The sequence below is a fragment of the Argiope bruennichi genome, chromosome 10, assembly GCF_947563725.1.
Source record: "Argiope bruennichi chromosome 10, qqArgBrue1.1, whole genome shotgun sequence".
Taxonomy (NCBI): domain Eukaryota; kingdom Metazoa; phylum Arthropoda; class Arachnida; order Araneae; family Araneidae; genus Argiope; species Argiope bruennichi.
The window spans coordinates 72,587,206-72,601,933 of record NC_079160.1 but is presented as its reverse complement, the minus strand read 5'-3'; the positions used below and the strand labels follow the sequence as shown (position 1 = coordinate 72,601,933).

Genomic DNA, 14,728 nt, shown 5'->3' with positions numbered 1-14,728 from the left:
GTTATTCTAATTAAAATCGTTTGTCTGCGAATTTTGACAGGAGAGAAAATAAACTAAAAACATCTGCTCGAGCTTTTTGAATCGTTTGTCTTTATTTCTTGTATCTTTGCATTGTGTTGTTCTTTTCATGGATTTCCCGTGATTAATTGATAAGTCTGAGTGTTCAATAATTCGATATCTGACAATTGGGATAATCGGAAATATTATGATCATAAATATTATGAAGGATATTGTATTTGTAAATTCAATGACTACATTTCGAAATACCTATTGTAAAATATCTTCAATAATTACTATGGATGTGATATGAGAGAACACTTTATTTGCGATTATTTACATAGCAAAGTTTCGAAAGCATATTTACATCGAGAAAGCGAAATCTGAATTAATTACACTTTGGAGCGGAGTTGAGTTGCAACTGGTATGACGCTTACATAATCTCCCACCTTGCAATTTTATGGAGTACCTGAAATTGCAACAAAAGTTATAAATCGAGTCTGTTGGGAATTTTAATACGCCGGCCAGCTTTACTGACAACATCAGGAGTTACTTTGGTTATATAATCATCATCTTCACTGGAATCTTGATCTGAAACAGCTGGAGTTGCAGGAAGTTGAGTGTTTGTGTCTTTATCCTTTTGCTGAGCAATGAATGATAATTTTTCAGAACTTCTGATTTCCAAGGAATAAAGTCTCTGGAATGGTCTTAATTTTTCCCCTTGAGCTGTTCTTACTCTGGCGACTCTTGAATGTCCATCTGTTCCAGGGAGGACTTCAGTTACAATTCCTAAGGGCCAGTGAAGGCGTTTTCCATCAGTTTGAAGGAGAATTATGTCTCCAACATTCAAAGATTCATCTCGGGTGTGACGACCTTTATGCACTAACATTGCTAAGTATTCGTTGCGAAATCTCGTTCTTAAATCATGCCGTAGTTTTTGAATAAAACGTAATCTTCTATTTAGGCTTTTACTGTCGATTTCGTCTAAATCAGTTGTATCACTACTAGGAATGCCTTGCAAGAAACAAGCAGGTGTCAATGGCCTTAGACCTTCTGAATTATCTTCAATATATGTGAGAGGCCTGGAATTTATTGTAGCTTCACAGTCACATATAAGAGTTTCCAATTCTTCATAATCAATACTCTTTCGGCCCAAAATTCTCCTTAGCATTTCTTTTAGCATGCGAATCATCCGCTCCCACCATCCACCCCACCATGCGGCAGTTGGAGGGTTGAAATTCCATTTAATTTTCTTGATAGTGGAAAACGACATGATCTTCTCCCAATCTAGATTTTTCAAAGCATTACTGGAACCAACGAAGTTGGTGCCGTTATCAGTGTAGATTATATTAACTCGACCTCTCCTAGCAAAAAATCTTCTTAAAGCCATTATAAAGGCTTCCGTGGACAAGGAATTGACTAACTCAAGATGAACAGCCCTATAAATAGCACAGGTAAAAAGGAAAATCCATGTCTTTTCTCCAGAACGCAAAAACAATGGGCCTGCCAAATCAATCCCTGTGACTTCAAATGCTGCAGCAACTTTTATTCTATTTTTAGGAAGAGGTGCTAAAGGTGGCTCCGTAGGTTTGGCTTTAAATCTTTTGCAAGTAATACAATGAGAGCTTACTTGTTTTGCTATTTTATTGACAGAAATAATCCAGTAATTTTCCCTCAAATTGGAAATGAGAGTTCGAAGTCCGGCATGCTGCAACTCACAATGTTTCTGGTGTATCAATCGACGAATTATTTCATGGTTACCTGGCAACAATATAGGGCACTTAAAATTCTCTTCTTCATCTCCCAGTATGAGCTTAGTTCTAACTTTAAGAATGTCGGAATCGTCTTTGAAAGTTTGCATATTTTTCTGCATATTTTGTAATAAGTCATTTCATAATACAACAGAATGCTTTAAAGCTCCTGATATGTCACTGGAAGAGAAAAAAGAAATATTAAAGAAGAAAGGTGCGTGCTTTATTTGTTTGAAACCAGGTCATAATTCGAAGATTTGTAGGGCCTATTTGAAGTGCATTATATGCAAGAAAAAACATCATAGTATTATGTGTCCAAATATAAATCAAACAAAACAGAATCCATCACCTGAATTAGATGCCAAGATTCTCTTGTCACCAAGGAATTCATCTACATTATTGTTAACGGTATTGGTGAAAATCATCAATAAAGACAGATCTTTAATTATCCGAGTATTATTCGATACCGGTGCTCAAAGATCTTTCATAAAAAAGGATGTTGTGGATGAACTGGGATTGGAACCAGTAGATCAAGAAATGTTAAGTCATGGACTTTTTGGGGGCAGTGAAACTAAACAAAAGTCCCATAATGTGTATAACATTACATTGCAAAGCTTGTGTTCAAATTTCAGGCACAACATTTCCGTTTTAGATGAAAAGAAAATATGTGGTGCTATTCCTCGTGTAAGTAATCCTGACATTTTTCCCATTTTGAAGAGAAAAAATATAGAATTAAGTGATACAGGGGAAGACACTCCTGAAATAGATTTATTAATAGGAGCAGATTACCTTGGTGTATTGCTGACGGGATCCATTGAACACATTGATAAAAATTTAGTAGCCATAAAAACAAAACTCGGATGGACACTTCAAGGTAAACAAACGAAACAGTCGAAATCTTTGGAGAATATTATTTATGTTGCCAATTTAGATTTGACGGAATTATGGAGTCTAGATGCCATCGGTATACGAGATCCTGTAGAAATTAAATCAAGGCAGGTAGCCGATGAAGAAACAGTTGAATTTTTCCGTAAAACTATTAAGAGAAATGAAGACAAGAGATATGAAGTATGTTTGCCGTGGAAAAGTTGATATCCAGAGTTAGAAAGCAACAAAGAATTAGCCACTAAGCGTTTAATGTCAACTACAAAAAATCTTATTCGATCAGGACATTTAAGCGAATATGATGATGTGTTTAATGAATGGATTCGAGAGGGAATTATCGAAATTGTAAATGAAGATAAGAATAAAGGACATTATTTACCTCATCATCCTGTCGCGGACGCCAATTTGTGAAATATCTTCAATAATTACTATGGATGTGATATGAGAGAACACTTTATTTGCGATTATTTACATAGCAAAGTTTCGAAAGCATATTTACATCGAGAAAGCGAAATCTGAATTAATTACATTTTGGAGCGGAGTTGAGTTGCAACTGGTATGACGCTTACACCTATAGCGCCAACAGAATGACGTTTGCATCACAGAAAAGTTCTGCTTTTTTCACGGAAATTATTCCCTGCTCAAATGAAGAATCGGTTAAAGCGAGTAAGGGAATCTATTCCTTCAAATTTCTTCTTAAGAAAAACATCAATCTATAATAGCGAAATTATTAGAAACGGATGCTTTCATTTTTCCTTATGCTGTTCTTTTAATTCTCTGAATTAAAGTTTAATGAACTTGCGAAGCTACTGGTTCCCGTTCATGTTGCTAGAGAAGCCTTTGGATGTTTTTCTAAGCTAAAAAATTAAGCCACGTGCCTTATTCAGTTTCCGAAGACACAGCTTGCCCGATTTATTCCATTTCTTTTGAATTATTCGAGAAAAAAAATCCTTATATTCAGTGTTCTAGTGAAGCTACTAGGTTCCCGCACCCACTGCTAGAGGAGCCATAGGATGTTTTTCTTAAGTTAAAAATTTCTGCTCGGTACTTTCTTTTTTCAGATGTAGAAGGCATCGGGTGTTCGAATGTCATTGTCTAAAGTACAGACTGGCGCAGTCAGTTTGCAAAAGTTCGTTATTTCTGAATTCAAAGGAGATACAGCACTTGCGAACCATAAAGGTTCAAAAAGAAGTGTTCTTTGAGAAAAACAAGTGTTATCAACAAATCTCATAATTTTAATAGAAATGGCGGGAAACTGTAATTGTTTCATAATATTATTTTTATGGTTAGCTATAATTCGCGATTGTAATTGGCTATTAATTGGCGACTTAGTATATTTTTGGGATACTTGGCAAAATAAGGGGAACACTAAACTAGGATTTTACTACTTGAAATTAAATATACAACAATCATGATGAACGTCATCACTAAAAGATTATTTTGAAGTCCAAGAAAAGATGAATACAACTCACTGGAGTTTTAGGTTTTGATTTCTAGCGATTAGAAAGGTTTTTTTTTTTTTTTCATAAAATGAAGAATTTCTGTATTACCATTGGACAAGATATTTAGAAGCATCATTTATTGATACAGAATATTTTTGCCAAGAAACAATTTTTTAATGACATCTCTTTTTAACCATACCTGTAGCATTACTCTACTTCTTATACCAGGCTATTGTTTATTTTTTATTATCCACACGTTTATATTAACCCGCTTTCTGCTCTATTTCATGGAAATTTTGAAGTCGATTTTAAACTAGCTTCCCAATGAGCTAGAGACATGAAACTTTAAATATAGTTCAGAACTGAATGACAATGCAATATTCACTCATTTCTTTGCCTGTTTGTCTTTCTTATCAGTAAAAAATTTGCAATCGATTGAAAATGTTTTTACTCTTTCAATCATTTATATCAAATGGCGTCCTTCGAAGTCGTTAGCTCATAGGGAAGCTAATTTGAAATCGACTGCGAAACTTCCCATACGAAAGACTAAAAAGCGAAAAGTAATTATTTAAAAAAAGAAATTTACTGTACCACTTTTTTAAAACGGACTAAAAAGTATAAAATTTCTCCCAGCCCTATACAGATTGCCTCATTGTCTCAAAAATTTGAGGTCGTGAATTTTAAAAATTCACCATCAAAAATTTTCAGGACATATTAAAAACATGTTATTTTTTTTTATTTACATAAGTATTCGTTTTATTGCTTCTGGAAAATGCAGCATTTTTACAAGGGCTTTAGATCATTATAAAGATGTTGAAAGAATAAATATAAATACTTATTGTTAATGTTAAAGGTTTTATTTTATCAAACAGAAATAATTTTGAAGAGAAAACAATTGGATTTGTTTAAAATGAAATATAGGGAAAGATGTTTAAACTATCATATTAAAGATTATATTAAAAATGTAAGTGAATATGATTATGCATTACCTTATAAATCAGGAAAAGCGGAAAGATAAATATTTAAGAAATTAAATATTTCCTTCTATTGATCAAAAAGTACAAAAATGTTAGGATATGGATACTTGATTTATAAATCCTTATTTATAAAAATTGTTTTCAAACTATGGATCCTCCCTTGAAAATAGTATTTAAACTTGTTTTTATTAATGCTTTATATTATAATGTTACATATATTACATAATATAGCATTATGTTATAAAATATTCAATAAAACAATAAAAGGCATAACTTTATCAAGCATTATCGAAACATAAAATCTTTTAAAAAATCATTTTTTATATATAAAGATAAAAAAAGTAATAGAAGAAAGTATTAAACTTAGACCTTATTCCAAACTTTTAAATAAATGATTTAAATTCAGGGCAATATAAGCTAAAATTGTGAAAAAAAATACGAGCTAAATTTAGAAATTGTGTTATGTTATATTACGAATGAATGGTGCTAAAACTATTTACACATTCATAAAGACAACCATGTTTTTCATTTTAAAGAAAAAATTGATTATCAGTATTATATTTGCGATTTAATTAAATTTCGAGATTAAATATTTTATTATTTTTATTTTTTTGACATAATTATTTCGTTTTATATTTTTTTAAATCGGAAAGCTTACTTTTTAAAATTTCTTTTCGATTCTTTAACTGTGGATTTTTCAGTCAAAAAGACTTGCATTTCAAAATGTTAATTTTTTTTTATCTTGCTTATTTTATAGTTAAAAAGTTTTAAAGATAAAAACCTTATCTTTAAATCAAAATTACATTTTTATTTTTTTTCTATTTTTCCTTTTAATTTTTAAAATTTTTATCTGCATTTGAAGAGGAAATTAAGCTTGAATGACTATATTAACACTACTTGTTAAGATGATTTTAATCAGACTAATAATGAATATATCAACTAATATCATTTAACAAAGGAAATCACGCCGAATACATTTTGTAATGAAGCCATTTTGATACTATATATCCATAATATTATATCTGATAGAATTACATATTTGTCTTGAGTTTTCAATGCGGATTCTACGGAACCACAATGAACTTATTGACGAAATTCTAGAATTAGTTCCGCGTCCTTCAATGACGTTTAATGAAAGGACAGGACTCGACAAATTCATCAGCAATGTTGCGACATACAATTTCATCACTCTGTAGTTCACGGGTTGGGTTAATTATTTTTCTTAATTCTGATATGTAATTGATGCGCTTCGCACTTCCGTTATTTTTCTTTGCGGAATTGGCCCACGCAATTATTGCGGTATCTTAGCAGATCCGGTTGCCACTACTGATCTATATTTGCTGTTACACAATAGCGTAACGACATGGGGAAAAGAGCAATGAATTTTAGAGGTATAGCGAAGGAAAAATACTACTGTTTATCTATTAATTTAAATCTATTATTAATTAAATTATCTATTAATTTAAAATATTATGTTCAAGATGCCATTAACCTTTACTTTGAAACTTTCGAGGTAGCATAAATTCACACAAACTAGTCTTCCAGGGGGCTCTCTGACTCTTGACTGTTGTAGGCAGGATCGGACTACTCTTACTCACTTTTTCTATGGGCACTTAACTATGAAACATTCTGAGGGTTCAAAGCATTTTGAAGTCCAAGTTTTTTTATGGAAGAGGCTTCATTTGATCACTTACTTATTTATCTGGACCTCTCCAAGCAGAATCTTATTGACAATCCACTGTTAGTATTGGACTTCTTCAGGATGCACATTGTCATAGACTTAATGTAGCTTTGCTGTTCTTGGAGATGTACAACAACAACATAAATTCACAATTATAATAGCTTTCGCTTAATTTGTTCAATTTTGATCATAAGAATTTTGATACCATTAGTCAAGGGGAAAAATTGAAAATTCTTACCTCAAGACCATCTATAATTAATTTCAACTAAAAAAAATCAATAATTAGTACTCGCCAATAATTATTCCTTAACGAAAATTCACCAGTTATTTATTTTTTATATTTGAATTGCTTTTAAAATTTTCATTGTATTGTTTTTTAAAATATGAAAATGAACGGTGGTGCAAACATCAAAAATATGAATCATTTCAGGTTTTTCATTTCGAAGGCATTTTTTAACAAATTATCCCCATCAGAATCATCAACAATTATTGCTTGATTTTTTTTTTTCATAAAATCTACAAATTTTTCAAAATTACACAAAAAAATGAAAACGAAATTTTTAACTATGCCGGTGTATTGACTCATTTTAGATAATTTTTTATAATTCTCAAGAATTTCAATTATTAATTTCACCCTAAAATTAGTCCTTTATTATCTAATTTGTTTTCGTAATTTAGTCGCAGGTATCAGCATCTCATAGTTGCTTTCAAATTTCAACTCAAAGCTGGCAGCGTAGGTGTCCCTTTAAACCAATCCAGATAAGAGTATGAATCCTATGTCGTTGGAAATATAATGCTCAGATGTTTCGTTATAAGTGCATTGAAAAACTTCACAAATGTCAAAAGTTTACGATCCTAGAAAATGAAGGATTGGTCGATTCTGTACTTGAAAATTGATAACACAAAACTATGCATTGATCACATTATGTTTGTATGCATTTGAATACGTCGATTCAGGACTAGATGATTCTTTTAAGACAAAGCAAGTGATAAAATTTGCAGTGATCGCATTAAGCGGCTTTCGCGGTTCTTTAAAATGGCCTTCACCAAAAATATGACAAACACACTTGGAAGTCGTGAAAGGCAATATAGGATACAATGTTAAACAATTTTAAAAATTCGATCTTTTAGTTCCAAAATCGTAACATTACTCTAATATCTTAGGCTTGTTTCAGCATCTCGACGCGACCACTTTTTTACCATCCTACGTCGCTAAGAGATGAGAGTCCAAAGGGTGAACGTGTTTCCGGAATTCATTATTCTTTGACCTTGATTTCGACCCTATTAAATACTTTTTCATTCAATTTTTTCCCACATATATGCGAATAACATGTCATTTCTGACTATACTATTTTATTTTTAACTCAAACTTCCGCATTGATTGCTTATAATATTAATTCAAGCGCTGAAAAAATTTCAGGAATGGACAACGAATAATTTATTTAATATCATTAAATGAGACCGAGATTGTCTACCGTTGTTAATCTCAAAATGCCATCAAAAGATCGAATCAGATTGCTGATTACAAAAGAGAGCCAGTAACTGTTGATGATTTGAATTTTTATAAATAATACATATACAATGATTTATTAACCCTTTCAGGGGCGGTGATAGCAAAACAAGAAACCAATTTTAAAACTCTCTGTGAAAAAAACTATTGGTTCTAAAACTCAAAAAATTGTTGGAAAAGTGCAATTGGATTGCAATTAGATGGAATTCGTGCAAAAAGTGCAATTAGATGGCAACCTGAGCAATTTTATATAGTGTTTTTTTTTTTGTATTAATTTTATGTTAAAAATGCCTCAATGTTTTGCCTGAAATGTCATTTGCTTTCTTGCAATATCCATGAGATTTTAGATCATAATTCTTTAGAAGCTTCAAATTCATTTAAGGATGAACTAAAGTTGTTGAGTTCTGGGTGATTTCGTTTGGGGACACCACCCGTCTAGGACTTCTGTTTATTCATTCACTTATCTTTTGTTTTGTCGCCTCTCGTATCCGTGGGAAGGCTATAACTTGACATTTTTCAGAGAAGGGCGCAATGCAAATTTTGTGTTCGGGGGGGGGGGGGGGTATTGTCTTCGGAGAAAGACCAACCGTATTTGAAATCAGAAAACATATCACATATTTCTTTCATTCCAAACGATCTCTTATTTTTGATACTTAATGCTTATTTTTAATGCTTAATGCTTATTTTTCTGGTTTAATTTTTTGCGATTTTTTTTCCTGTTAAGTTCTAAAAAAAATTCCTGTGCAGTTCCAAGAAAATGTACGTAAAACACGAACAATGTGCAAAACATGCAATGTGCCATTGTGTGTTAGACAAAAAGACACGTTTACATGTTTCGGAAGATTTCATACCAAATAATGAGTTTATTCTTAATTTTTTTTGCTTCCTATTTGATATTTATCAATTAAAATTTAATTATGAATATATATTTTTAGCATTTTAGTTAGATAGTACTTATTCTTAATTGATATTTGTATTAAATTGCAATGGTTTCTATTCTTTATTATTTATATATATATGATATAATTTAGAAATTTTGTAATAAATATATCATAAATTGTATTTTTAATATTTTAAATGTTTCAAATTACCTAAAACATAAATAAAAATGTTTATTAACATAAAATATTCATAATTACTGCTATTTTCATAAGAAATTTGCTCAATTTTTTGGAAAGATTTTCTTACAGTGATTGCTCTAGACGGGCAGTGTCCTAAAATGAAAATTCTAGCCCCTGTGGATAAAAAAATATTTTTTTTAAAAATTTGGTTGCAAAATGCATGTTTACATAACCTATTAATCACAATAATTGGGTTTTTTTCATCATATTTCAAAAATCTTAATGACCCCCCCCCTGAAAGGGTTAATAGCTAAGGTATATATTTTGTGTACCAAATGAAAGTAGAATTTTTGAACTGTTTATTTTATAAGCAATCAAAAAATGGTTTTCTCTGTTTTATAAACTTTCTACTAAATCTAATTTCCATAGGAGATGGTCCTTCAAATGCGACACAACATTCTAAAATTAGAAGATACACTTTGAAAGGATCACTTGATAAGCATTGGCCGTTTTAAAACGGTATGAAAAAGACATGATTTTTATCACGGGACGATCTTTAAGTGATCCACTTGAACTTCGTTCTAGAATGTCAAGCGAAGTGGTCGTCTCTATGAGATCAGTTGCAGTCATTTATTCGCAGAGGAAACATTTTTCGCGCCGCTCTAAGCACCATGACACAAACCGTGAGAAGAGTAAAACGAAGAGAAATAGACATACGTTTTTTGGAATCAGCGCAAGTGTTACGGTCTTCTTTAAGTATTTGGTATCCAGACACTGATAGTGCTGTTATTTAAGTCTCTCATTTACTTTCAATGAATTTTGGAATTTTAAGTAAATAGCAAAAAATCTTTTATTTTTAAAATAGTTATATGTTTTTAACAATTACTTTCTTGTATACGTAGTATAGGAAAAATATAGTAATCGTCAAAAGATTAGAACTCGACATTTTGGCGAATCTCCACGTTTTAGAACTCCCCGAGTTCAAAAACACATTTTTCGAAAATGTCCGTCTGTCCGAATATAATTCAATGTAACTACAAAACTAATAGAGCTAGGTATATAAAATTCAATACACATAATTAGCATATATATTCTAGGCACCTTTCAAATTTTGAGCCAAATCCAACGAGGGATTGACTGTCTGTCAGTTTGTACTTTCAGAAATATGTAAACGCGATAATTAAAAAATACATGACTTAAATATAACAAATTTGGTATGGGAATTTATGTCTGCAAGTGCAGTGTTTTGTGTCAAAATTTTGTTTCAATCGGCGTGAAAGATATGTTTAAAATACAAATTTGATTTTCGGATCCTATTTATGATATATCGGGAATTGATCGCCAAAAACTCGCCAATCATGATTAAAAAATTTTATAAAAATTCTACGTTTGCACCAAAAATTAATATTTCGTAACTATTCTACGTCAGTGCCATTTAAGGCTTTCTCTGGGTTGGCAAATTTATTAGAGAGTATGCGAGAAAGTTTTGGGAAGACCGCTTCCGCTAGTTAAAGCTTATATTTCATGTTTGCTTCAGAAAAATTTATCTACTATAATTATCATTTAAATAACTAGTTCATTCAGTTGTTTGTTCCTTTGATTTTACATGCCTTGAGCTTCCAAAATGAAACGGAACCTAAAGGCCGAAAATCGTTTGTGGATATTAATGCTTATGAGCTAATAGTAATAATTTTATTTCATTCTAAATTTTATCTTCATTATGAGAATTAAAAAGCTATAATAACGAAAAACATAATCGTTTATTGTATATTAGCAAAATTCCATAATAATAAACAATAATATTTCAGCGAATCTAGCATTAGCAAACTATTCTTTTTTTATAAACATTATCTTTTGAAAATTAAAGAAATAATATCGGTTATTTTACATTTGTATGTGATTTAATTTTCATGTATTCCAAACGCCAAATGACCATTCAATGAAAATGTTGTGGATGCCCTAGACGCCTGGATATCATTACGAAATCTTCTCACCATTTCATTAAGTGTGATTGATTGAATACCCATGATGTGTGTTTTGTTCGTTAGAGAAATGGGTTATAAAGAACAGAGTGTTTTCTGAGAATTCTCAAACGATATCCAAACATTTGTTTAATAACCATCAACTAAGTGGGATTCTGTTTTGTATCTTTTAAATATGTTTTTCTGACATCCTGTTCCTGTAAAGCTTCGCTCGCTGTTTTCGTTTATTCTGAGGATTTTAATAAAACATTGTTCTTCCCGCATTCCTTCTTTATAATACCATGTCATTAATTCATATAAAATATTATATAATGTATGTAAATTTTTATGGTAAATAATATCTGTTGGCGATTTTGCTTGCAGGTGGAGCCCATTTCCTTCCTTTGCGCTCAAATTTCTCTTTCAATCGAAACTGTCAAGATTTTATATTACCTTTGGGTTGAGTCAATTTTCTTGGCTAATGGAACGTATTCAATTCAAGCTAACGGATGAAAGAAAACTGCAAACATTGCATACGATATTTTATATCGAGATACCACAAACGACGTAAGAGATATAAGACGAAATATTTTATTTAGAGTAAAGAATTCTCCTCGAAACAGCAAGATTTCTGTTATTTACGGAAAATATCCAAAACGAAATGCATTGTTTCGAATTTTTCACGATTATTCGATAATCGTGATTTATAAAATCGCCGCTTGCAATGGGTCGACATTTTTCTTTATGGAGCATACATCATCGCAATCATAAAATTAACAACAGAAAATATCGTAAGGAAACCGCTTCCCTAAGAAACACTCTCAGATTAAATTTGTTATAATAAATTTGTTTGATTATAATATATTCTTCACATTTGTGTGTGTGGCAGAAAACTGATTGTCTTATCCAATCGATCAAAGACGAAGGAGTCCCAATTTGGTAGGCTGGAATAAAGCTGTGTGAAACTGAAACATTCTAAAATTTAGCTATATGGAATCAATTTAGAGTCGATGGTATGCAAAATCCTTCATTCGTCGCAATATGGTTCCCATAGAAAACAGTTGTACTACTGATCATCAACAAATGTTTTGCCGGCTAATTAATATTTACAATATCCTACAAAGAAGAATACAAACCACTTCTTATATTCTCTACTGAAAGCTAAAATAAAACTATCCGTATAACGATTAAATGGTATAGATTAGCCGAGAAGCTGCTACTACGAAGTTCTGTTACGCAAGATTGTTCAAACATATATTCCTTATGAACAAAAAAAACCCTACTGTGTTTGTTGTCGCGGATTTTTTATAAATAAATAGTTCATCTCTCTTCCCGCCCACACAAAGAAACTACCGAAGAACGCAACAATTACGTCCAACTCCTCACCTTCACTTCGCGCAAACGATTTCTACTCTCAGAACTCACGGAAGATCCATCGAGAGCACTATCGCAGTTCTTCTCGAGAAATATCGTTTGCACATGAGGGATTTTGGCATTGAAGATTTTTCGGCTTTCTAATCGTTTGCGGAATTGTTCATTTCATTCGTTGTTTTCAAATAATAAGAATGCATCGCTTGGTGGTGTTCGCTTGGATGTTAATCGTTTGCTGTTTGGGTGCTGAGGTATTGGAGATGGAACCACGCATCATACCCCTGAACCATCCGGGCCGGTGTCGAAGAGCTCCACAGGGTGTTACTACCCCCAGGGAGATGGGGGATAAGGGATTCTACATTGAAATATCAGGGCACCCTGAAAAGTATCAACCAGGAGAAGTGTATACAAGTAAGTAGATATTTTATTCTGTTGTGTATTTCTGTACTAAGCACCTTTGGTGACAATTGGTTCACCGGGTTTGATAATTTCGAAAAATTTCAATTAAATATTTTAATTAACTGTCTTGATATCTCAAAAAATCTTTTTAAACTTCAAATTTTAATATATTTTTAACTCATAAAATTTTAAAAGTATTACATCGTTCTGTTCAATAAAATAAACATTTACAAAATTTTCTGTCATCTCTTCTATTATATAATTTGAACTTTGAACATTAAAAATAAAATCATTTTAAGACTTTTAGGTTTAAAATTTAAACAAATTTTAATGAAAGCAAATATACAAAAAAAACTATTAATTAAGCTTTATATCTTGATTATTACCAATGAAAAAAAAGCCAATAATAATAAAAAGCACTATTAGTAATAGTTTGGAAACAATTTGAGTTTCATTTTAACTACTAAATTTAATTAAAAATAGTCAAAAGTATACGGCAAAAAATTGGTATCTTTGAAAAATCCTTTTTTGAAATTTTAAGATGATGTAAAAATTATTTTTGTACTGTAATAATTTTGAAAGTTATTGGGGAAAGTAGTACACTAACATTTCAATTAATTTTTAACTAACCTTTGAAACAAAAATCGTTTTGAGGTGCACATTTCCATCTTCCAAAGTATATAAAAGCTAAAAATGTAGTAACTCTACATGAAGCGATTTGGCTTGTAGAGCGCCAAATCATCGTCATTTATTTTTATTAATAAAAGATTAGAGACAGAAATGCTGTGTTAATTATAACAAATTACCGATTTAAATTATTTCGATTATATGGACAAAATTAATCAGAATGTTATTGAATTCTGTTTCGTTCTTCTTAACTTTTCATTCTGTACAATATAACATTTTGATTTTTGATGCAGTAGTTAACTATATATCTGCAAAAAGTCGCAGATGAATATTTTCCAAAAGAAAATCAATTCACATTTACAGGTATTTTTTTATATTTCAAAAACATGAAATCTAGGCTTAAATCCGGTGAATAATATGCTTCTAACTTCTTTTCCTAATCCAATTGTTCATAAAAAAATTTACGACTCAACTGCACGACTTTTAACTTGCGTACATGCTTTGTTATTAATTAAATTAAATGTGTTTTTTTTCTTTAGAAATTTTTTTATCTATTTAAATATTATATTATCTCTTAAAAATATAGTAGCCTGATGTACAAGTCTGCCCAGTTATCTATGTGATTAGTTATATTTTTATGTCATACGTTTAAAGTAATCAAACAGAACCTCCAATAGGCTTGAGATTAGACATCGACATTTGATTCTCACTTAAACTCCGTCAAGTATCTGAATTTAATGTACTTTAAATTAATTTTTTGGCATATAGGATTCACTCTTCCACTGTTATGATGTGAAAGCTTAGAAAGAGGAAACATTTCATTTGACTGTTATTCAAAATTAATAAATCTGTCTCTCGTGGCTCTTTGAAAGAGAATGTTAACTCTCTGACCAGATATAGGTCATTATGTCTAGTAAAAAACATGGAAAATAGGCAGGTTTTAAAATAAGTGAATAAGTGTTAAAATCGGACTTTAATTGAACTTATCTAATCTGAATTACCAGGAATCGAAATGGTAGATATAAAGAATTTATAAAATCATCTCTGATAAAAAGCAAATTAGTTA

The 14,728-nt window shown here is 31.0% G+C and overlaps 2 protein-coding genes across 2 annotated transcripts in view; one reads left to right on the top strand and one right to left on the bottom strand.

The window, feature by feature from the left end:
• Positions 1-484: 484 nt before the first annotated feature.
• Positions 485-1,870, bottom strand: LOC129987590 (uncharacterized). The gene has a single exon (XM_056095552.1). It carries the CDS (start codon positions 1,868-1,870, stop codon positions 485-487), a length of 1,386 nt encoding a protein of 461 aa, XP_055951527.1.
• A 10,282-nt stretch (positions 1,871-12,152) lies between these two features.
• The window catches only part of LOC129988196 (spondin-1-like), a 59,281-nt gene continuing 56,705 nt past the window's right edge, over positions 12,153-14,728 (top strand). Inside the window, exon 1 of the mRNA XM_056096353.1 lies at positions 12,153-13,047. Coding sequence (XP_055952328.1) covers positions 12,831-13,047 — 217 coding nt within the window. The 5' untranslated portion in view covers positions 12,153-12,830. The remainder of the gene's footprint in view (positions 13,048-14,728) is intronic.

Excerpts from the sequence above, each read along its gene's own strand:
- LOC129987590 (XM_056095552.1), bottom strand. The coding sequence starts at position 1,870 with ATGCAGAAAAATATGCAAACTTTCAAAGACGATTCCGACATTCTTAAA.